Source organism: Sinocyclocheilus anshuiensis, unplaced genomic scaffold (genome assembly GCF_001515605.1).
Source record: "Sinocyclocheilus anshuiensis isolate Anshui unplaced genomic scaffold, SAMN03320099.WGS_v1.1 scaffold2039, whole genome shotgun sequence".
NCBI classification, from domain to species: domain Eukaryota; kingdom Metazoa; phylum Chordata; class Actinopteri; order Cypriniformes; family Cyprinidae; genus Sinocyclocheilus; species Sinocyclocheilus anshuiensis.
The window spans coordinates 478,783-503,519 of NW_015550822.1; the positions used below are offsets into that span (position 1 = coordinate 478,783).

Sequence of the window (24,737 nt, forward strand, 5' to 3'; positions counted from 1 at the left end):
TATATATAAAAATAGGTGGCAAAATTATTTCACATTTTGTCCTCAGATTCAATTGAAGTCTGTAGTAATACCTAATTGGTTCAAGTTGGTAAAAAAGTTAAGTGGTGGGTCTGACCACTCTAATACTTAATATGTTATATTTTTATGATGCTACTCATTTTCAATATAGAGTACATTATTTCATGAAAAATTATAAATGTTAGTAGATATTATATATAGCTATATTTCTGCATGCTTTTAACAGATGGCTATGCAATATTTTTGAAGAAATCTAAATAAATAAATAAATAAAATAAAAAACATTTTTACATTTTTTGTTGGCTGATGTCTTTGTTGCCACCTGTCACAGTAACATCTCAAAAGTGTTCGTGGTTTAATGGCTGAAAAAAAATATATATATTAAGCTCTTAGATGTAAGAAATTCAGCTATTATTGTGGAAGAATAATGGTAAGGTGTCAAAGCATTTATTAAACACTTTCTATGGATTGTAGTATTTACCACACAATCCTCCATTGTACCTTTCTGTGTACCTTGTTAAAGGGATCATATAAATGTAAAATACACATTTATAAACAGAAGAGGGCATAATAGAACAGCCTTGTTACAATTTCATTGTTTGTCAAACCGCATTACTATGGGGTATGTCTAACCCAGAGTGCACAGGCTCAAATTCACCATTCACCAAGTTCAAATGCACTTATCAAAATGTCATAAGGCCTCTTAAAGAATAGGGAAAAGAACAACAGGAAGGAAAACATAAAAGAGAGAGCTGGCCAACACTAAAACCCCAGCTCAGCTCTTAAAATTGTTGAGATGTGTGTCAGTGAAAGTGTGGCCTGCGGTCTCACCATAAGAAACACACAGACACTCGAAATACAGGCCACCCAAAAAACAAACCAATTATAAAGCCCAGAGTATCTCTCATAAATGTAAATATTGCTTGTGTTTGCTGTAAATCCATCCAGTAGAAGAGACTAGAAACTAGAGCTGAGAGATTCCACTGAAAACAAAACAAGAGATTAAGTTGGACAGTAACTATATGTCAAGGAATAATGTTGGAGATAAGCTTTGAATCTTTATACATCTCTGAAGAGAAAATGTTTAAGCACATTTTTTCCCCACCTTTTCAACTGTGTGCACGATCCAAAACAGAGTGAAACACGAACAAGTATAGGCTACTTTGGGCTTCGGGTGTGCGTTTAAATGAACAAAAACACACCAAAAATATGTGTAAACGCAGTCAGTTATGTTTTAAGTAGTTGGGAAAGTAATCGGATGCTTATCTGTGCATTCGGTCTTAAAATGATAAAATAACAAACCTGCTGCAGTCTCTGATTTAATGTTAATCAAACAAAAGAAAATAAGAAAATCATTCAGTACTCTTCACTGTATAACATTAGTAACAATAAGAATTAATGTCTACTTAATTCACATGTAAAAGACTATGCAGTGTTATATTTTAACGTATAGTTACTTTGTTCACTATCTGCATAGTAGGTTATTGGCTATTTTTAGTTGCTTTTTGGAAGTAGGGACACACAAGGTTTTCTACTTGAAAATAAATTAATATTTACCAGGTAACAGGTTGATACAGCTAGAATTTTACAATAAATAAGGATGAAAAAATCACTGGATTTTATCAAAGTCTGCAAGGTACTTGCATCAAATATTTGAAAGTTTTGTCTGAACTGTGTATTGTTATTCTTGTGAAATTATCAGTAATTATTTTTGAAGGACAACTTTGAAGTAAATAATCAGTAATTATTATTTAGTACTGTTCACAGAATCCAGAAAACATTTTTTGGATATGTTTGAATGTTTACTGTACAACCGTACAATTTTTAATTAAAAAAAGCAAAAATATTAAGCAAATATTAAACTTCTGATAAATAGGTAGGTTGTGCTGCACATAAGCCATGCATCCAAAGAAAGAAGGCCAAAAGTGTACATGTGCTGGAAGACACTTTGAAACAACCACAAAATTGATATTATCTAACAACGGGTAAAATAAACACATTGTCATTACATAAGAATATACTGTTTAGTTTCAATTTCTTAAATGTATGTATAAATACAAGTATAACTTCATCTTTCAGATGCAAGTGCTTTAGCAAACATAAATATCAAAAGGTCACAAGTTTAAGTGTATCTTTACCTTTTTAAATACCATTTGTGGATAAGTGGCTACATTGTATTAGCATCCCACTAAACAAGAAACCGCCACATTACACATTTTTTCACATCACAAAAATTCAAAATAACTTGTCATGAGTTTGAGTTAAAAACAAACATAGATTTTGAGATGTCACAGCTTGCATATTTGTTTGGTCTGTTAAACTGAATTCTCCCTTAGGCCAAAATTGATTCACATAAAAACAGGAGAAAGTTCAATAAAACATGAAACATAATCAGTGAATTTCCTGTCTGCTCTCTCTTAACACTAAGCTATTTCGTGTAAGAAAACAGCTTTTGGTCATCATAACACCACGTCCTTACCAGATGCAACATGAGATAAATGTTATCTTTCCCTAAAGGTATCTTCTTCTTTAACCTATCAATGGCTTTTTTTGTGTGTGTGCGTTTTTTTTTTTTTTTTTCAGCAGAACTTCAAAAAAAGTTCCTAAGAAACATTATAAAATGCATGCCATTTGAATACAGGGTACACTCAGTAAGACCTTTTTTTTTAATTTAAAAAAATAATAAAATTTATTCAAATTCAGCAAGAATGCATGAAAACGTTCAAAAAGATATTTTGTTTTTGTAAAGACATGGTACAAATTATTTATATTTGAAATAAATGCTGTTCTTTTCAATGTTCTATTCATCAAAAAATCAGAAAAAAACTGCATCACAGTTTCCACAAAAATATCAAGCAGCACAATTGTTTTCACAAAATCAGCAAATTAGAATGATTTCTGGTGGATCATGTGACACTAAAGACTGGAGTAATGACTGATGAAAATTCAACTTTGCCCATCACAGAATTTACATTTTATTTACAGTTATTTATAATTGTAATCACACTTCACAATATTCCTATTTTCACTGTATTTTTAATCAAATAATGCAGCCTTGATGAACATGAGACTTTTTCAAAAAACATCTGCATCTGGTTTACAGTTAATGTGTTAAGTGCCAAGTTCACAGGAGTAAAACCTCCAGATATGAGATAGTCCATTAAGTTAATCTACAACTCTTAAGAAAATGACGCTATTTTGTGACTCTTACACAAATGGACATTAACTGATAACCAGGACTTTCGACCCTCATACTTAATACACACTTACATACATACTTAATGTCAGCGAGCACTAGAAGCATTGAATGCCAGCCTGTATGATGTCAACACAAAACAGACCGACACAGCAGACAGCCATGACTGCCTGTATCTTTTACCCAAACATTCACCTGCAATTCCAGCGAATCTCTTGCTTTCATAATGATTGCTCAGGTTTTGTCAACAAGCTCATCTCCTTTACCTTAACATTGCGCAATGCTGTTTTAATTGGCACCATTCTGAATTCATTTCAGGTTACCATGTAAGCATCTTCTCAAGGATAATAAACACAAGCACAAGCACACTTGTCTGAAATACTTAAAGGGATAGTTCACCCAAAAATGAAAATTACCCCATGATCACCCTCAAGCCATCCTAGGTGTATGACTTTCTTCTTCAAAAAATGTCCTGGCTCTTCCAAGCTTTATAATGGCAGTGAATGGGGGTCAGGATTTTGAAGCCTAAAAAAGTGCATCCATCCATCATAAAAAGTTAATAAAGATCTTCTGAAGTGAAGCAATGCTTTTTTGCAAGAAAAGTATTCATATGCAAAACTTCATAAACCATAATCTCTAGCTTCCGCTTACTGTCTTACTGTCTCTTCGCATTCACAAGAGAGTGGCATTCCAGCGGATGACGCAGTACGTAGGCAAACGCGTTGACGAATGCGGAAGTGCAGAGGAGAGAGCAAAACAAAACACCAGTCACAAATTATAAGTACAAAACAAAGGATTTGTAAAGAAAAATGTTGTAGGATTTCGATATAAGCCAAGAGGAGACTGGTTTTCCTTTGCTGTAAACAAAACTGGTGAGACTAGCAAATTCTCAGCGGAGCTCACACTACACCTTCATCATCCGCTGGAATACGACTCACTCATGAACGCGTGCATGACAGTTAGCGAAAGCTATTATACATGGATGGTTTTTTTTTTACACAAATGCATCACTTTGCTTCTGAAGGCCTTTATTTGTTATAGTATTAATTAATCTTTGTTAACATTAGTTAATAAAAATACAGCTGTTCACTGTTACATTCATTTTAGCCAAGGTCCATTAAATAACATTAATAGATACAACTTTTGAATAATGTATTAGTAAATGTTGGAACCAACATTAACTAAGATTAATAAATGCTTGTTAGTTTATGTCAGGGGTGCCCAACCCTGGTCCTGGAGATCTACCTTCCTGCAGAGTTCAGTTCCAACCCTGATAAAACACACCTGTCTGTAATTATCAAGTGCTCTTTCAGATCCTAATTAGTTGGTTCAGGTGTGTTTGATCAGGGTTGGAGCTAAACTCTGCAGGAAGGTAGATCTCCAGGAACAGGGTTGGGCACCCCTGGTTTATGTTAACTAATGTAGTTAACTAATGGTAACATGGAACCTTAAAGTATTACCATTGTATCTAAGATGTTAAAGACTATCAGTACTTATATATTATGTAAGTATTATATTATGTTCTTACATATTCTTTTGACGCATATTGATAAACTTCATTTGAATGTTGTCTATACACATATAGTAGAATAGAATATACAGTATGCTAATAAAATCATTTCTTAATTCCACACTTTTTTTCTTAATTCAAAAGAAAATGTTAATTAATTAACAACATCCTTTTCTGATAAGCCCATGCTGCTATGGTTACGCAGGTTTGTTTGCATTAAACTCACAGCCATGAGAAAAAAATGTTGTTCCCACAACATATGATCTTGAGGCCACAACTTCACAAAGCTTGGCCACAATGTAAGGATGTTCCTTTGAATTAATATAGTGTGGCTTCAACACACTATAATGTTCACACTAAATTGTGAATAAGTGAATCGAGCATGTCCCTTCCAATTCACCGTACAAGTCACATGAGAGTAAGCAAACACGTATTTCATTATGCAGCATGGACTTATTTCCATCATTCAATAATAATAATTTTGATTTGTTTCTGTGTAACCTGCAAAGAATATACAGAGCATGGAAAAAATAACAGAAATTATCATACAACAATATTGTGATATAAAGGACGTATTAAGCAGTAGTACAGTTCCAAACACACAACTTTGCGATGCTGTTTGTTGAATGTTCATTGGAACCATTTGTCCCATTGGGAGAAATCACATGGAATTTGTTGATGCTCATATGGTTGTGGCTCGTATCATGTGAGAGACTTTTTTCATTTTCTTTCCTTTTATATCCATAGCTATAGCAGCAACATTGAAAGCTCTCAATTTTAGAACGAAACTTCATGCAATTGCTGCCAGCTCACTGTGCAGTACAGTCCTGCCGTGTACCAACTGCTTCGACACAATCATCAGATTAACGGACACATAACGTGTGCAATGGTTCATGACCACCCAAGTGTCCGAACTCTTACAGTGACAAAAAAAAAATTACACACATCACCTAATTCTATTGATATACAGTATATGGGGACATTATCTTTACTAGAATATCAAAAAACAGAGTTCTCAACAACAGACATTGAGTTCCTCAATTAAGTTTAATACTTCTGTTTTTAATAACCTCTAACTTAATTAACTTAATTATCTCAAAGTTAACCACCTCTGTCATACTGTGTTTGTGTTATTTTGTCCACCTCCTGTAGGACTGCTATGTAACTTATTCCTGACAGCGCCAAGCTCAGTTTAGCTCAGTTCATGTTAAAACACAGGAAATCTGCATATTCCCCGTCTTCCTCTGGGTGGGTTGCCTGTTCCTGGTGTGCCTGTGAGAGAGACTATTTTCATAAACGCACAGTTGGAAAGTACTCAGAATGGCATTTAGAGCATTTCCTCCACCTGTGCTCAGTGTGTTCATGAATTTGCGTGGATGTATGATGTTATGCATGTTAAGCATACAATGGCCATTGTGAACAGCTTTATGAAAGGTACAGTTGCTGGGTTAATATTCAGATAATGAAATTCAGATTCCATATGAATTCTTGATGTATCTATCTTGATATACAGTATGTTTGGATTTTAAGAAACAGTGCATTCTTAGATTAATTAAGAAGTCTTGTTTCCAAATGTTGTGTAAAGATTCTGAAGGCAATCAAAAATATGTCTGATTTCTTCCTTATTGGCAGCCCTGAGAACTGCTTTTAGGAAGGTTATTAAATGTGGCACACAGATAGAGGACAGTCTCAATATTAACCATAGCAAATCTGGAGTCTCTATTTCTATCTCTATCTAAGCCTCTAGCGTCACTAACAGTCCAGGATTGCACTAATGTTTAAGCTAATAACTTTTCAACAATAAGGGCTAGAAACAAAATTAATTTTTCCATGTTGAATTAAAAAAAAAAACGACTTTTTAGAACTTCTCCTAGATGGTTACTCTAATTTTCACCAAAATTGGCACAGACCATCTTTAGGGTGTACTCAAAATAGGCACGGTTGCCTTGAACCGAGCCCAAGCACGATTATCCCCTTCCCCACTCCCCCCACTTGCACTAAACATTCTGGGCCGGAGCACACTTGTGTCATGTACGAGATAACGGAAAGAAACAACTTTCGCTAATATTCTGCCTAATAAATTTATAATTTATGCCGTGCAGTGATTTTCACTTGTATGTATCAGAGAATTATTATGGAGGCAGCTGACGTTAATGAAATAATTTGCAGCTTTACACGCAAACTACAATTCCTGTTCATCAATAAGGTGAGAACCAGACCTGTTATAAACCTAAATATACTTGATTTAAAGTGTTGCTTAGTAGTAGTAAGAGAATATGTTTGTGGTCGTAATGATGACAGTAGAACACACAAAATAGTAGCTGTTCCGTGCTCCGGCGCGGTTAGCGCTCACACTACATGCGTAACGTGCCCGAGCCCAACTGAACTGTGCTCTGGCCCACCTCTTCCAAGTGAGCCAGGGACAGCTAAACAAACTGCGCTCAAGCGCGGTACGGAGCGATCACACTAATCAAATGAACCGGACTTTGGGGGTCAAATGTGCTCTGGCGCGGTTCAAAACGCCTAGTGTGAGTACACCCTTAGACCATGCTGGCAAAAAGTCATTAAAAGATTTCTGATAGACCAAACCATTTTCGTATAGTGCATCAACGAATCTGACGAAGAGGACGCCGAAATGGAAGTTCATGGAGGTACGTTATAACAACCATGACCTGAGTGTACAGTTTCAGCACAGTGCCACCTATAGGTAAAGAGATATAAAAAATTAGGGCTGCCCTCAACTAAAGATTTTTCCGGTCGACTAGTAGTCATTCATTTTAAGTGATTAGTCGATTGATCGCATGCTTGTTTATATTAATAAACCATATAATTCACAATAATGAGCCTTTAATTGCCTATAGCCTATCAGTGCTCAAGTGCACGCATAAAGCTTGCCACAGCGCACTGCAGAAGTAATAATTATGAATGCTTCAGATATAAAAAAAAAAACAGCAAGGAGATTGCATTAACATTATAATAATTCATTGATAAGTGTTTTCTGTATTTTCGGCTGCAGTGATGAAGTCTATGACACTGACTCATCTCCACTGTTGACGTGCACGTTTCATACAGATTTCATAATCTAAAAATATTTGTTTTCCTTTTGAATTGGTTCATTTAAAAGTAGACATTTCACTTTCTATTGATATATTTTTCATGTCTGTGAAGCAAGCGCAGAGTTTCAGTTCTTTTTTTTTACCCAGATGGCAGAAAGCACACAATCTTTGCTTTCATTATTTTACAAAAGCACATTTTGTTGTTATTGTGAGTGCACACAAATAAAAGACCTTTCACAGATTCGAAAGATGTATTACTCTTATTTGTATGAGCAAAAAATAAAGAACTTTGTTTTCCTACCTCCACGAGTGCATCTATTATTGCCTTGTTTATCTAAAAGTGCTCTTTTCCAAGTGTGCATGAGCGCATGGTCTACAGGAGAGCGCGCGAGCGCTGAATGGTTAAACACTGGCAAGAATTAAAAAGTAATGCAAAAACTTTACTTTACTTGTATAAACTTTAGTGACGATGTGACACTGCCTCGACTGTGCAAGTGACAATTCCTGTGTCAACTGTGCAGCGTGCAGCTCGCTTATAGACGGACGCAATGTGTGGTGATTTGAAGCTATTTGCGTATTTTGAGAGAGAAAGAGAGAGCGCGCGCGGTGACTCACTCACTCACGCTGTTTGTGAAATTACGTAAAAATTAAGGTTTTCAAATTACTTTGTAAGTTATGTAATGAAGAAATATGAAGGTGAGTACCTCACCTTCAGCATTATAATTATTTCACCCGTGCCAGACAGAGACTGAGACGGTGCCGCTGCATGTCGTGCCAAACCTCTCACGGCAGCGTCATCAGCTTGAGATCGTTCTTTTGAGATCGGCCTTTTAGAGACCGCCGATCAATCATCCCAACGTGATTATCGGCCGATAATGATCGGTAGCTGATCAATCGGAGCACCCCTAGCAAAAAGGACAGAATATTTTAAGTTAAATGCAAATGATTGCACAGGCGCCTCCAAGTTAACTGTCATGCAGTGAGCACGCTACTGTTCAGCTTCCGCACTCCGCACAAACATTTGAATAGTGTACATTTTTCTAGGTTGGCGTTAAAGCGAACAACTATGTATGTTGCTGCTACTTACATGTTTCAGATGATAAGCCACATTTGAGGTCGATGATCGAAATGAACGTTTGGATGCCCTGACCGATGTACAGTACTGTAATTACCACATAGACAATCTCTTAATGATCTGTCCATCACGGACTATGTGACTTCACTTCCTGTGGATTTTTTTTCTTTCTGTGATTAAGTGACTAATTTTGATCAACTAAGCCTCTTCTCACAAGATTGGTCTCTTTTTAGATTTTGTATGGCATACCAAATTGAACGGTACCCAGTTTTCCCACTTTAGTGATTTTGGACATCGACCATTTTGAATTTTGTATTAAAATGCTGCATTTTACAAAATGCATGAGTTTTGAGCACCAGTCCATGAAGCAGCCTATGGAGTTTTGGGCTGGTGCCACCTAATGATCATAATATACCACAAAATTTACAAATATGCTTACAACTTACAGAATTTGGTTCTTCTTATTCCCTGGGTCCTACAGAATCCAGTGGTTTATATTTTTCGACAGTCCACCATTTTGCCTGTTGTCCATTTTGATTTAGGTCAAAAACCTACATTTTCAAACTTTCTTATACTAGACCGTTTGTACAAACTTCACCAAATTTCACACAGATCATCATCAGACCGTGCTGACAAAAAAGTTATTAAAAGCTTTTTGATATCTCTAACCATTTTCGTAAAACTCATCGTCAATGATGATGCCTCAGTGCTCAGGAACAGAGTTAAAAAATAAATTGCAACCACTGTTTCCTGACATCATCCACTTTTGGAAGCCCAAACAAAAGGCGTTTGGGCACGGAGGTGAAAAAAAACAGCGTTTCAGGCGGTCGCACACTGGACGAGAAGTGCAGCATAGCGTCGCGCCACGTCTTTAAAATTCAAATACTTTATTTTCTATGAGTGTAGGCAAGAATTGTTCTAGACATGCCGAAAATTTGACGCTACAGCACAGCAGCTCTTCTTCTTCGTTTTCTCTGATGCACTCAGTGCTGATCCCAAAACAACACAAGTCTCCTCTCAGACTCAAGCTTTGGTGGTTAGATAAAGCAACAAGAAAGCTCCTGAAAGAGACATCAAAGAAAGAGAAGCTGTATTTGTTGTCAAATTGTCAAATGAACATAAGATCCTACCGGATTGTTACAACAACTATTGTATTTTTATAAGGACATGAGTCAAGTGTAAAAAAGAAATTAAAATCACATTTTACTTCCATAATGTGACTGAATGTTTTTTAAAGGAAAAAAACAAAAACAAACAACCAACATGCTACATTTTTGTGTAAGTGTATTTTGTGTAAGCACACTATGAGGGATTTTGAGTGTTTTGTATGTTGGCATGATGGAGGGGAAGTCTCAGCACCTGGTATCATTTCCTGCAGTCTTATTATGTGACATCTGCAAGTTTCTCTGAATGGGATCCATGGTGTTTGGCGGAATTTCACAGAAAATGTCCCATCCATCTCTCTCCTTTTCCGTCTCCTCCATCTTCTTGTGGTCTGAGTGGTTCTGCTCTAGAGGTTGGGGTTGTACAGAAGGATGGAGGTGGTCTTTGGGAAGTGGGGGGGTCTAATCTGAGTGTCACTGAGTTGTGTATTAATAGAAATGGGGTCTTTAGGGGAAGAGTCATTTTGAGGAGACACTCTAGAGTATTGCTGTTTAGAGTCAGTATCTATTTGTTGTGACTCTACATAGTGAACATCACTTCCTGCTACCACAGAGGACAATTCTAACGAAAGGTTTTCACTCCCACTAAACCACACAAGAACAGTGACACACCCACAAAAACAACATACATGAGCAAGACAAAACGGCACACCATGTCAAACAAAAAACATGCAATACAGGAAAGGTATATGGAAAGGAAAGTGTTATACAACTGAAAGGAGGGACAAAAACAACGCACACACACAAACAATTACATTGTGTGTTTTCCATCTGGTGACACTATATAGAGGCAGAGTTCAGAATTCACTACTAGCTAGTTTGTGCTGTATACAGACAACCAATTCTCTATATTTTTTTCATTTATTTCTATCGGTTCATTTTTGGAAACATCATTTCACATTGGATATTCAATTGTGTGTGCTCATTTCTGCCATTTTATTAATTGTTTGTTTTCATGTTTAGATTTTTTTTTAAACTAATAATTTATTAACACTGTTTAATCTAATCTTTAACAGTTATTACAATGAATATCCATTCCTTTTTATTGTACAATGTAATGTTGTAGCAAAAATTGTTTTATTTATTTAATATCGCCCATTTATCATTTTTGGGGCCATAAATAATTATCAGTTATCAGCAATATTCACTGGTATTGAACAATATGAACTGCATACTACAGAAAGAGTAGCATGTTAGTAGACAATTCTTAAAGGGGTCCTATATTGCTCTTTTACAAAGTCTTGATTTTGTTTTGGGGGTGTACCAGAACATGCTCTCGTGCTTGGTGGTTCAAAAAACGCATTATTTTTCACATAATTTACATTATTAAAATACCTTTCTCCACAGCCTGGCACAAACGGCTCGATTAGTTCCGGCTTTGATGAAGGTCCGCCTTCCGAAAAACAAAATGTGTTGTGATTGGTTAGCTGTCCCAGTGCGAACTTTCTAGATCTTTTTATGCCCAAACATACACACTACACACTGACTAAAATTAAAAAGTGAAAAAGCATAATAGGACCCCTTTAACATAATACTCCAAACAATAAATAAGGACATCAGCACAGATAGTACTGAAAACACTTACAGTTGCACTGAATGCAATTACAGGAGATTATCATTTGATACATTAGCATGATGTTTTCAGGTAGTGTGAATAAGCATTTTAATTTCATATTGGAAAGTCCCTGTCTGTGTTCATAGTGTCAGTCTGATGGTTGTTCTGGATCAGAGCAGTCTGTAGCTCTTAGACAATTAATGTTCACATCTGGTTCAAATAAACCACCCCTCTCAAACCACAGCACTACAAAATCAAAACTGCAAAAAAAAAAAAAAAAAGAAGAAGAAGATGACCAAAACCATGTAATCCCTTAGGTTGCCATAATATTGCCAATCACTTACAAATACATTTTCATCCACTTATGAGGACACAGGGGAATTTTAGCCAAGATATCTGTGCTGTAAAAGTGTTTTTATGGAGTTTGGCAAACAGTGATAGTATCTGGAGTTTGCGTGCTTCAGGAGAGAAGATATGTATTTATTTATTTAGAGATTTAAGATATTTATTTATTTTTAACTCTAAATCCCAGAAGGTTAGGATTTTGTTGCAGGTACAGTGAGTTATAACTGCATGAGACATTTTTTTAGAAATAATCAAGATAGTGGAGAAAACTGTTCTCAGAAATGGAATTTGAATCTAACCAAATGCCTGATCTTTGACCTCCTTACACAAAAGTAATCATGTCTTGAGCATAGCAGTTTTCCCCTTTACTATTTATAGATGTCAGCTGGAAAAGTTTCAAAAAATCTTGGAGCCCAGACCGAATATTAATTTCTGTAGCAAGTCACTGTATCCACTGTACTCCGAATTTAAACAACATTACCAGATGGTAAAAACAATCGCTATATCAACATACCAGCATCTCAGATTAGATTTACCTGAAAGGTCTCTCTCCTCCAACAGGTGAGGTTGCATTACTCCAGCTTTTGCAGCTGTCATCTCTGTCTGTGTGAGGGTGTCGCACTGGTGCAGGTATGTATGAGCTCTGGTTACTCTTGTTGGGAAGATACTGGTTGAAAGGAATGGCAGTCCGGGGTTCACTGCAGGAAGTTCGCCGGACCAGCATGTCATCCTTGCGCACGTCCGGAATCTTCCTCTGGGGGGTGTCGCACTCCGAGTCACTGCCACGGCCTGCAGTGGAACAATCAGTGTGAATTAATTAGTAGTGTTACAATCATTGTTAATAATGTTAATATTAATACTGCACGTTAATAATAATTATTTTTATAACGGTATTGGCATAAGATGACATAGTGGTAAAAGATCTAAGCTGGTAACTAAAAGGTTGTAGGTTCACCACCACTGGGTACACTGTCCCTGGCAAGAAAAAAAATCCTTTAGATTTACTATTTATGCACTGAAATTTTGGTAACCTAAAATATTTAAACGCAACTGGAAAACAATTTAATTTTCAATTTCAGCTGAAATAGGATGGTCAAAATCATTGACCAGAACAGTGACATTTATTTAGAGCGTTTTGACTGTGTCAGAGTCTATTTTGTGCACACAATGTGGATAAGCTACAATAGGTAAACATGTAAAATTTGTTTAGCTGAACTACCAAGAGGCAGGTCATTGCCAAAGAATATTACTATGACTGGTTGAAGCTGAGAACATGACATCCTGAACAACATAAAGAGCTCAATTAACCAATTACCCAAATTTAATTGTTGAAAGTTTTGGAAAATTGTATTTCGGTGCATCACTAAGGTTTACACTGGATGAAGGATCTGAATCATATCTAGTAACCATTATATCATAAAATCTTGTGAAACACACTGGTAATCACACACAAACCAAAGTGTCATGGTGATCACTTATGCACAGACAAGGAACTCACATTTTCACCAGAAAATGCCAGAAATCTAGTCTGTAATAAAGTTGTAGCTATCTAAAAAGTGAGTGACGTGACATGTGGCCAAGTATGGTAACCCATACTCGGAATTAGTGCTCTGCATTTACCCATCCAAAGTGCACACACACAAACCGTGAACACACACCCGGAGCAGTGGGCAGCCATTTATGCTGCAGCGCCCGGGGAGCAGTTGGGGGTTCGGTGCCTTGCTCAAGGGCACCTCAGTCGTGGTATTGAAGGTGGGAGAGAGCGCTGTACATTCACTCCCCCCACCTACAATCCCTGCCGGTACGAGACTCGAACCCACAACCTTTGGGTTACGAGTCCGACTCTCTAACCATTAGGCCACGACTTCAAGTTAATACAGGCAAGGTTAAAATTCTAATATATATTGTATAACTGTAGATTTCAGTGGTAAATAAATTAGATGCAGAAGTTTTACAGGGAACATTTTTACAGAAGGAAACGAGGAGGAATACAATCCTCCTCTTACAAGAGGAATACAAACCATTATCTCAAGCACTCTGGAGTAGGCTATAAACAAACATATTTAAATCCACATTTGCCTGTGTCTCCATTTAACGGTGATCTAGAAAATCATGAGGACCTGAGGTTTGAATAGGCTATTAACTAGTCTTTATGGAACGGATTTTTCAGAGTAAAAACTGTTTTCAGGAGCACCTGGAACAACCTACCACTGCAACTCTGCTCCTCACCTTCCATCTGTGGCCACATTCCCAGGCAAGGTGCTCTCCACACGTTAACCTGTCTGTTTGACAGCTTCTTTAGCTCAGGGTTAAACACACCAGTGCAGAAGAGAGAATATAAGAAAGTACAGCAGTTTACACTACTCAGTTGGTCATCTAATTAATGTTTATGCAGTCTAATAGCTGAGCAGCAGAGCAGAGGGTTAGGTCCATCCATTTTTTTCTCTTAAGAAAGCTTTATTATTGTATATGCTGTTTTATTTATTTACTTATTTTAAACAATGTACTCTAAAAATGTCTAAAGCATAAACATAGTGCTATTTTCATGGGACATGATGATTATAAAGTTCGTTAGAGGGTTATTATAGTTATCTAAAAGTAAAACCATAAAAAGAAAAAAAAATCATTATTTGAAATCAAATAAAGGTTAACTGAAATAAAATATTAAAACAATTTTTTTCAGCTTGTTGCGAAGGCAACATTTAATTTCTCATTTTAATTTAGTCTAACTTGACATACTAAAATAAATTTAAATTAATTAATAAAGAAATAATAAAAATTAATTAAAAAGTTTATTTTTAAATTAACATTTTTAAATGAACAAAATAAACTACTACAAAAAAAAACTTAAAATAAATGACAAAAACACATTTGTTAAAAATTACTAAAATTAAAATGAAAACAAAAAATATAAAAATGAAAATGAATTCAGTTTTATATCAGTGACACTAAAATAACACTGCTGGGGTACTGCATAGGGTTTAGAACAAGCAAACAAACCAAGTGTGAGCCACACTTACCACAGCTTACACTTAATAAAAAAAAAAACTGTTAGACAGTTGGAGTATTCTGCTCATGCACATGCTATGTATATTCTGTTAATATAACCAAGAAAGTTTTTTATAGACATCTTATTAAAACGTTAACCACTCTTGGTATATTGTCATGAAGTCAACTTATGAGAAGAGTGACATTATAAAATAAATTTATATACAGGCAAGTTATAATTACATCTCCATGTGTACTTCAAACTCTCACATAAATATCCACCAGAACCATTTATATACTGTATCTGTCACACATTTTTTTAATACTTAAAAAGTCAACAAATGCACAAATGCTCTTCGAGCACATGTTTTGAGAGTGCTATACATGTCAAATGAGAAGAATTGCAAAATAAATTCCAACTTCAGAATCAGATACTTAAAGAGCAGGTCATATGGGTTTTTGAAAAACAAAACACATTTGTTAAAAATTACTAAAATTAAAATGAAAACAAAAAATATAAAAATGAAAATGAATTCAGTTTTATATCAGTGACACTAAAATAACACTGCTGGGGTACTGCATAGGGTTTAGAACAAGCAAACAAACCAAGTGTGAGCCACACTTACCACAGCTTACACTTAATAAAAAAAAAAACTGTTAGACAGTTGGAGTATTCTGCTCATGCACATGCTATGTATATTCTGTTAATATAACCAAGAAAGTTTTTTATAGACATCTTATTAAAACGTTAACCACTCTTGGTATATTGTCATGAAGTCAACTTATGAGAAGAGTGACATTATAAAATAAATTTATATACAGGCAAGTTATAATTACATCTCCATGTGTACTTCAAACTCTCACATAAATATCCACCAGAACCATTTATATACTGTATCTGTCACACATTTTTTTAATACTTAAAAAGTCAACAAATGCACAAATGCTCTTCGAGCACATGTTTTGAGAGTGCTATACATGTCAAATGAGAAGAATTGCAAAATAAATTCCAACTTCAGAATCAGATACTTAAAGAGCAGGTCATATGGGTTTTTGAAAAATATCTCTTTTGCAGTTTATAACGTAGCTATCCTTAAATGAAAACAATCTGCAAAGTTGTTAATCAAAAAAGTGCATGATAAATAAAGATATTGTCTCTCAAAGGAGAGAGTCGATTCTGAATCGCCTTAACGAGTCGTCATATTTTCAAATCTTTTGCCTGTTACGTCACTGGGTAACACATTTGCATAATCCACGCCTGCCCACGAAATACGAACAGAGTCTGACCTGCCCACAAACACTTCCGCTAGTTAGTGTGTTTACATCATGTTGAGAAGACGCTGTGTTCAAGGATACCACAGAAATACAATTCAAACCTTTTGTTGTGTGCATGTCATTTTACCAAGTACTGCTTCTCTAATCTTGGCTTTTATCTTCGTTGGCTTCTAATCTTCTTAATTTGGACTAACAAGCTCTCTGAAGCACAACCTATAAGTACGATTGATACGTTATGTGTACATTTTCAATTGAGTGCTCAAAAAGTTTTTGTGCTAATATGTGATGTACACCTAGTGCAGCTTTAGGTTTCCAGGTAAAGCAGATATTACTGTCTTACTGAAGTAGTTCTGATAATTCGCTGTGAACCCACTATTTCCTAAGAATGTGTCAATTAATGTAGACTGATGTTGTTCTAATTACTTCGTTTAATAATAAAGAATGAAGTGTAGCGCACCGTCATGTCAGAAGATTGTTCGGAGTATTTAGTTTTGCAAATGAGGCACAGTGTCATGGAGAGTTCACAAAGAAACATTTGTTGAAAGATGAAGTGGTACTATATATGACTGCAGCTGCATCACAATCAGTAAATGATTTAATAATGCTTTGTCTGGAAATTACTTTGATTCTTGACAAATCATGACAAATGATTTTGATTATGTTGTCAAAACACACATGCAATGCCAAGGGGGTGTTGATACTGTTTCCTGTGCGATGACGTTAGCCAATCATAACAGTGGGCGATTACTGAGAAGCCTTAAAGAACATGCCCCTTAAAAACAGGTTGTTTCTGAGAGAGGTTCAGAATGAGGGTTGAAAATAATCATTTTTCCACATATTTATTTATTTATTATTTATTTATTTTTTGTGCAAAAAAAACCATTATAAACATTATAAGTAAACCTCAAGGAACATAATACAATAATATAAAAATCTATGCCCTTTAAAGGGGTCATATGATGTTGCTAAAAAGAACATTATTTTGTGTATTTGGTGTAATGAAAGGTGTTTATGCAGTTTAAGGTTCAAAAAACAAATTATTTTCCACATACTGTACATTGTGATGCCGTGTCCCGGCCGGAGCGACGAGACAAAACCAAATTCAAATTCTTTATATATAAAAAACATACTTACAGTCTGTGAGTCAGAACAGCCGGCATTGTAGTCTACCAGGATCAGGAAACAGTCCTCCATAAAATGTGCTGCACACATCTGAATATTTGGGTTGAACTGTTCTGGAACAGTGTTGTAAATACAACTTAACCACTGATTTCTAGTCGTGTCCTCTTTTGGAAGGCCAACAAAGTAGTTTCGCTTTCACAATGAAACACAGAGTCACACACGGCGGCCTTGAGTGAGCGGAGGCCGGCAGCTAGAGGGAGCGGCGGCCGACGGGCTTGCGGCAACCACATGTGATGACCCCGGGCTGGACTCCGCTTCGTCCACGGTGAAAGCCGATCTGACGATCCACAGCGCGAAGTTGATGTATTTCCTCAGCGACCAGCGGATATCGTTCTCTTTTGGAAGGCCAAACAAAGTAGTTTCCCTTTCACAACGAAACACACAGCGTCTTCACGACATGGCGGCAGCAACAATACTACAGCGAGAATAAAAGTTACGCCTTCTTTCTTTGCGTGAACATTTGGGCGGCGTTATGCAAATCTTCCCACATCATGATGTAGACATGTGGGGGCGTGTTAGGACGAGCCAGGTAGGTAGGCGTGGTTGACTCTTAACTTTTATAAAGAATATTTCTTTGGATTTGAGACTTTAGTCTTTGCAACTTTACAGATCTTCTTTATGCACCAAGAGCTTGTAGCACTTCAAAGAGAAAGGAAAAATTGAAATAGCATCATGTGACTCCTTTAACATTTACCAGAGCCATGTTAAAAATAGTAGCACATGCACACTTCTTTCCACATATTCTTTAACACATGTTAAACCAATTTTTTTTCTCATACCAATTCAATGTTTAGAGATGAGTAAGCTCAAACTCACACCATTAGTTTAATCTGTATAACTGAACAATGGACGATAAAGGGGGATCTGGTGCATCACAATTGAATTACAAACTTTGTCTTTTAAGGCCAATTCACAATGCACCGACAGATGCAGGCCAATGACCAATGACCAAATTACAGCATGTCACTTCTCCAACATGTCAAGACCCGACAAATGCTGATTCAACATGTTCAATCAGCGAAAACCAATCAATGGCAACAGACACTGACTGTGGTAACATACTGAAACACACTAAGCCAAAACCTGACAATCATGTCTGTTGCCATTTCTCTGCGTCAGGGTGAATTGGCTTTAAGAATTTTATTTATTTTTTTATTTTTTTACTGAACTGGCCTATGATTCTGGTCTCTCTTCTGTTTTGCCATCTTGACCATTCTGCTTTCAAACCCCTGGTAGCCCCATTACTAAGCAATGCATTCTGGGATAGTCTCTGGCTATGGTTCTGGTTTTCACTCCCAATTTCTCTGTAAAAAGACAACCAAAATCTAATACTGAATTTGTTTTTTTCCAGGAGCTCTAGGTCACTAGACAGCATAAAGGGTTTTTACTGGAGAAATTGTGTTTATTCTCAGGCTGGGCCAAGTTTTATTTAGGTTCAAAACTTCCACATTTACTCAATCAATGGGAGCAGTATACTCTGATTATATGCGGATGTTAAAAAGATTAATGGGGTGAGTGTGTACTGTATGTCGATGTGCATGTGTGTTTGCTTATGAAGGATAAAACTGCACCCAAACCTTGGTTGTAGGTCTGCCCTGATACGCAAATCACAAATGTAAATAACGGTTTAGTTGTGCATAGTTAAGATAACAAAAAAAGCAGTTTTTTTAAATCAAATCTTAAAAGAGAAAATGTCTCGGGTTATGCATGTAACCATGGTTCCCTTTCAGGAACTTGAGCTGCGTCGAGAAACGCCAGGCGTGACCACATTCTGAAGCACGTGTAAAATCAGTACAATGGAGCAGTGAGACGTCATGAGCGGGGTGACGTGAGCAACCAGGAAGTATAAAAGCGCATCCACACGATCTGTGTGTTGTTTGTTTGGGAGCGGAGCATGCACGATCAGCTCTCGAGGGAGCTGATTGTCATGACTGCGAGTTGCTCTCGCTGCGTGTGCTCTGCTCTCGCCTGGCCGTTTTTGATGAGAGCGGCCAGGCTCGCGATCCCGCTGGCAGCGGTCCCGCTGTTGCCGAGGCGCAGCGTAGACTGGTGTCATGGGGATCGCAAGTGGATTTAGCGGAGGGATCCGAGACGGGCTCGTCCTTTTCTCGGTCCTCACCCGCTAGATCCACGGCTCCCTCTCAGGGATCGGAAGCCCGCGCTGAGGTTTCTTACCTACAGAGAGAGAGCCAGACACTTCATCTATCTTACTCTGAGGAGGTGGATGTGATGAGTGTCGAGACAGAGGAGACTGTAGACTCGCCACCACATTCCCTCGCGTATGAGGAGCTCGTGGAGGTTGTGACTCATGCTGTAGCCAAGTTAAACATCGATTAGCCAGCCGAGAAGCAGGACGCTCATCCCAAGAGTAAATTAGACGAGTGTGTCCTGCAAGCGAGATCACCGCCTTCATGACGGGGCCTTCTGTTTTTCCCCGACCTCCATGCCGAGGTGTCGAGATCGTGGGAGAAACCTTATTCATCCCTTATCTATAGCCCCACAGTCTCGAATTATTCTAATATCGTGGGACTGAATGAGAAGGGATATGGGGCGATGCCAGTGGTGGAGCAGACGCTTGCGAGCTATCTCTCCCCATCCTAGGGAGGAGGAATCCGACATAGTAGCCAAACTGCGTCGGGCCACAGATTTGTCCCTCCAGACCACCAAAGAAACGGCCAGAGCCATCAGCCGTTCAATGGCAGCAATGGTGGCCATGGAGCGGCATCTGTGGTTGAATCTGTTCGATATGCAAGATAAGGACATATTCTTCCTCCTGGACGCCCCACTCTCGCCCTCTGGCCTCTTCGGCGGCGCAGTCAACACTGTCGTCGAGAGGTTTCAGGAGGCGAGGAAGCAAGCGGACGCGTTCCAACATTTCCTCCCTCATCGTTCCCAGGTCCTGCTCAGCAGCCCCAGCTGTCAAGCTCCTCATACCGCCAGTCTCAAAAGCAGAGTGTTGCAACCCGCACCACCCCCCCCGCAGAAAGAACGGGGGTCGGGGCGACGCTCTCAGTCGGGGTCTTCCAGACTGAAAACGGATCTGCGGACTGTTATTTTGTCGAAGAAGACCTCGACCAAGCGGTCCTGATGCCACCATCGTCAGGACCCTGAGGGCTACCCCACCTGGGGAGGAAAGGATAACACCTCAGTATACGGTGCCCGATCCTCCTCAGTGCCCTCACGGAGATTTACTGATACCCCTGCCACCCTCGGTGCTTCAGGTCTCAGTGAGCTCCGACGAGCGAGTTTCCCAGCTGCCGCCCGGTGACGGTACGGCACGGGAGAGCTCGTCCTCTCAAGTGAGGGCGCTAGAGCAATCAGGTCGGTCGTTCCATGCCAGTCATCCGCTTCAGGGCACCGAACTGGCTCCTCTAGTAACACCAGAGGCCAGTCTCGAGAGGCTGGTTCCCTTAGTAGATTTTCTGGCAGCGTGGAACCTTCTGCCAAACATCTCAAAATGGGTCCTGCAGATTGTAGAAAGAGGCTACAGAATCCAGTTCGGTTCTCGTCCACCTCGTTTCAACGGGGTCATTCCCACACTAGTGGGCCCCGAGCAGGCTCTGGTAATGGAGCAAGAAGTAGACACTCTCTTGAGGAAGGGGGCCATAGAACGTGTTCCTCCTCTTGAGAGAGCGTCCGGGTTCTACAGCGGTTACTTCATCGTTCCGAAGAAGGATGGGGGTTGCATCCAATCTTAGATCTTCGTCTTCTGAACCGCGCTATCAAATGGCTTCAGGTGGCAGTGATGGTCCAAGGGGAAATCCGCTTCGCATGATCAAGGTCACGCGGCGATGTTTATGTGCCTTGGACATGTAGAAGAAACGTTGGTTCCTGGCTCAAGGCCTGATGTTGGGGGCTCCTTGTCTAACACTAACGACGGACGCCTCTCTCACGGGCTGGGGGGAAGTCATGAGTGGCCGCTCTGCCCAGGGTCTGTGGGAAGGCCATCATCTCACGTGGCACATAAACTGCCTGGAGACGGGGGCATCATGTGCTTGTCCGCACAGACAACACATCGGTGGTCTCCTACCTCAACCGGCAGGGGGGTCTGCATTCGCGCCCCCTTTACAGGCTGGCGCGTCGGATCCTCCTGTAGGCTCAGGGGAAGCTCCTCTCACTAAGAGCAGTCTACATCCCTGGGTACCTCAATCTGGGGGCAGACATCCTGTCGAGACAGGGGCTGAGGCCCGGGGGATGGAGATTCTACCCCGAGGTGGTGGAGCTCCTTTGGAAGGAGTTCGGCCAGGCGGAAGTGGATCTATTTGCATCGCAGGAAACGACACACTGTCCGCTCTGGTTCTCCCTCACGCATCCAGCTCCGCTGGGGCTGGATCCCATGGTGCAGACGTGGCCGAGGCTTCGTCTGTACGCATTTCCCCTGATCGCTCTGCTCCCGGGAGTTCTGGAGAGAGTACACTGGGACGGGGTCTGTCTTTTGCTAGTAGCCCCGTTCTGACCGGCCTGAGTATGGTTCTCGGACCTGGTGTCCCTCCTCGACGGCTCTCCGCTGGAGATTCCGATCAGGAGGGACCTCCTCTCTCAGGCGGGTGGGTATCTCAATCAGGGGGCAGACATCCTGTCGAGACAGGGGCTGAGGCCCGGGGGATGGAGATTCTACCCCGAGGTGGTGGAGCTCCTTTGGAAGGAGTTCGGCCAGGCGGAAGTGGATCTATTTGCATCGCAGGAAACGACACACTGTCCGCTCTGGTTCTCCCTCACGCATCCAGCTCCGCTGGGGCTGGATCCCATGGTGCAGACGTGGCCCGAGGCTTCGTCTGTACGCATTTCCCCTGATCGCTCTGCTCCCGGGAGTTCTGGAGAGAGTACACTGGGACGGGGTATGTCTTTTGCTAGTAGCCCCGTTCTGACCGGCCTGAGTATGGTTCTCGGACCTGGTGTCCCTCCTCGACGGCTCTCCGCTGTAGATTCCGATCAGGAGGGACCTCCTCTCTCAGGCGGGGGGCACCATCCTTCACCCCCGCCCGGAGTTGTGGAAGCTGTGGGCGTGGCCCCTGAGGGGGCACAGCTCCTAGCATCTGGTCTCTCAACTGAGATTGTTGAAAACATACTCCAGTCCAGAGCTCCAGCCACAAGGAAACAGTACGCCTTGAAGTGGAAGCTTTTCACTTTCTGGTGTGGACAGCGACTGCAGGACCCAGTCAACTGCCCAATTGGTACAGTTCTGGAGTTTCTGCAGGAGCAATTCTCTACAGGGTTGTCTGAGGGGAACAAAGGGGGGAAAACCCATACTTACCATGCGGGATTCAGGGGGATGACTTGCTTGGAAGATACCCTGAAAGCAAGGTATCATCTCCTGTGCTTGACTCGCGAAAGGGGGAGGATCAGGAGGGTGCTGGCTAACTAGCCCTGACTATGATCCTTAGAACATGATGGGCCAGGCCCCTCAGAGGTAAAGAGGACCTAAAAGGGCTAAGAATAAACCTCCCAAAAGCCGCTGACCATGCCTATGCGTTCCTGAGCTCATAGACCACTGCCTTGACGGATATGTCAAAGGAGCCTGGAAGGCCAATCTAACTACAGATGCAACATCATTAACATCATGGCCACCACGCTCTCAAGCATTGGCAGCAGAAAACTGAGTGAGGCGTGGCACAACAGCTGTTTCAGGGGACACCCCCAAACCAGATCTAGGTCACTAAAACACCCTGGGAGAGAAAGCTTGCAAGCATCTCTCCACAGAGCATCTAAATATATCCACACTCAACGAGACTCTCCACACACGCAGCCAAGCTGAATATAGCTCCGCCCGCAATCTCGCAAGCTCAGGGCTAAAAACCACTCACTTCTCACACTTTCATCGTCATAACAACACAAACACTATCCGCAGCATCAGGCAACCTGTTTAGACAGGGTATGTGGATCCCGCATATCAAAGCAGTCGCCGCAAACTGAGATAAACCATGCCACGGCAATGGGGGGACCAAGCCGTGAGACACTAACGCTTTGTCCTGTATTCCTCGGGAATAGGAACATGTGCAAGCGGTGCCTTAACATTGTGACTCATAACAATGGACGCACTGTACTGGACGCACTGGACGCACATGCTCCTCGTGTAATGCAAAAGTCAGAATATGCCATTAAGTGTTAGAATCCAAACACGGAGAGACACATTCCCTAAAGCGCTGCTCGACTCACCAGGATAATGCTTCATACAAGCTGAACAAACAGACGGCTCCCGAAGACAACAAAAGTTGGTGACGTGTTCTGCAGGTGCCCTCTTATACTTCCGGGTGCCCACCTGTGACGTCACAGGCTACGTGGACCAATTGGATTGGAGTTGTTTCACACGTGCTTCAGACACTGGTCCTGCTGGCGGCAGTCCCCATATGGCCAATTAGAGACCAATTTCAAATCTTCCGCTTCTTTCAAAGCTACTTGAAAAAGTTGTTGCTGCTCAACGTCAGTCATATTTGTCATCTCATAACCTCTATGAATGTTTCCAGTCCGGTTTTCGCACTCTTCACAGCACTGAGACAGCACTTCTTAAGGCTGTCAATGACCTCCTTATGGCCATTGACTCAGGCTCCATTAGCATTTTAATTCTGTTAGATCTTTCCTCTGCTTTTGACATTATCTCTCACAGTATTCTCATCTCACGACTCTCTGTTCTTGGTATTTCTGGAACTGCCCTATCTTGTTTCACTTCTTACCTGTCTGACCATCAGCATTACATTGCTGTCCACCAGGCTAAGTCCTCTACTGCTCCTGTCTCTCACGGTGTTCCTTGGGGTTCTGTTCTTGGGCCTTTACTCTTCATCATCTATATGCTCCCTTTAGGTAACATTATCCGTCATCATGGCTTCAACTTCCACTGCTATGCAGACGACACCCAACTCTATATCAGTTCTCAACACAACTCTCCCTTTCCCACCAACTCCATATCAGCTTGTATTAATGATATAAATGCTTGGATGACCAGTAACTTTCTCAAACTCAACACTGATAAAACAGATCTACTACTTGTCGGTTCACCAAAAAATGTTGCTCCTTTCTGTGCTGACAATGTTAACATTGCTGGGATCTTGGTTCGACCTTCCACCACCGTTAAAAACCTGGGCATAATCTTTGACTCCTCTCTCTCCTTCCTACCTCACATTTCTTCACTCACTAAATCTGCCTTCTTTCACCTCAGTAATATCGCTCGCTTACGTCCCTTCTTAAATATCAATGATGCTGAGACACTGGTTCATGCCTTCTCGACTTGACTACTGTAATTCTCTTTTCTATGGTCTACCAAACACAACATTAAATAAGCTCCAATATATCCAGAAATCTGCAGCTAGGGTTCTCACTTTTTACTCTGCAGCTAGGGTTCTCACTTTTTCAAAGAAATCTTCTCACATTACTCCCATC

General features: G+C 40.0%; 1 protein-coding gene across 1 annotated transcript in view; it reads right to left on the reverse strand.

Annotated features, from left to right (window-relative positions):
* Window positions 1-24,737, reverse strand: part of limch1b (LIM and calponin homology domains 1b) — a 52,438-nt gene that overhangs the window by 25,832 nt on the left and 1,869 nt on the right. Inside the window, exon 3 of the mRNA XM_016450507.1 lies at window positions 12,455-12,707. Coding sequence (XP_016305993.1) covers window positions 12,455-12,707 — 253 coding nt within the window. The remainder of the gene's footprint in view (window positions 1-12,454; window positions 12,708-24,737) is intronic.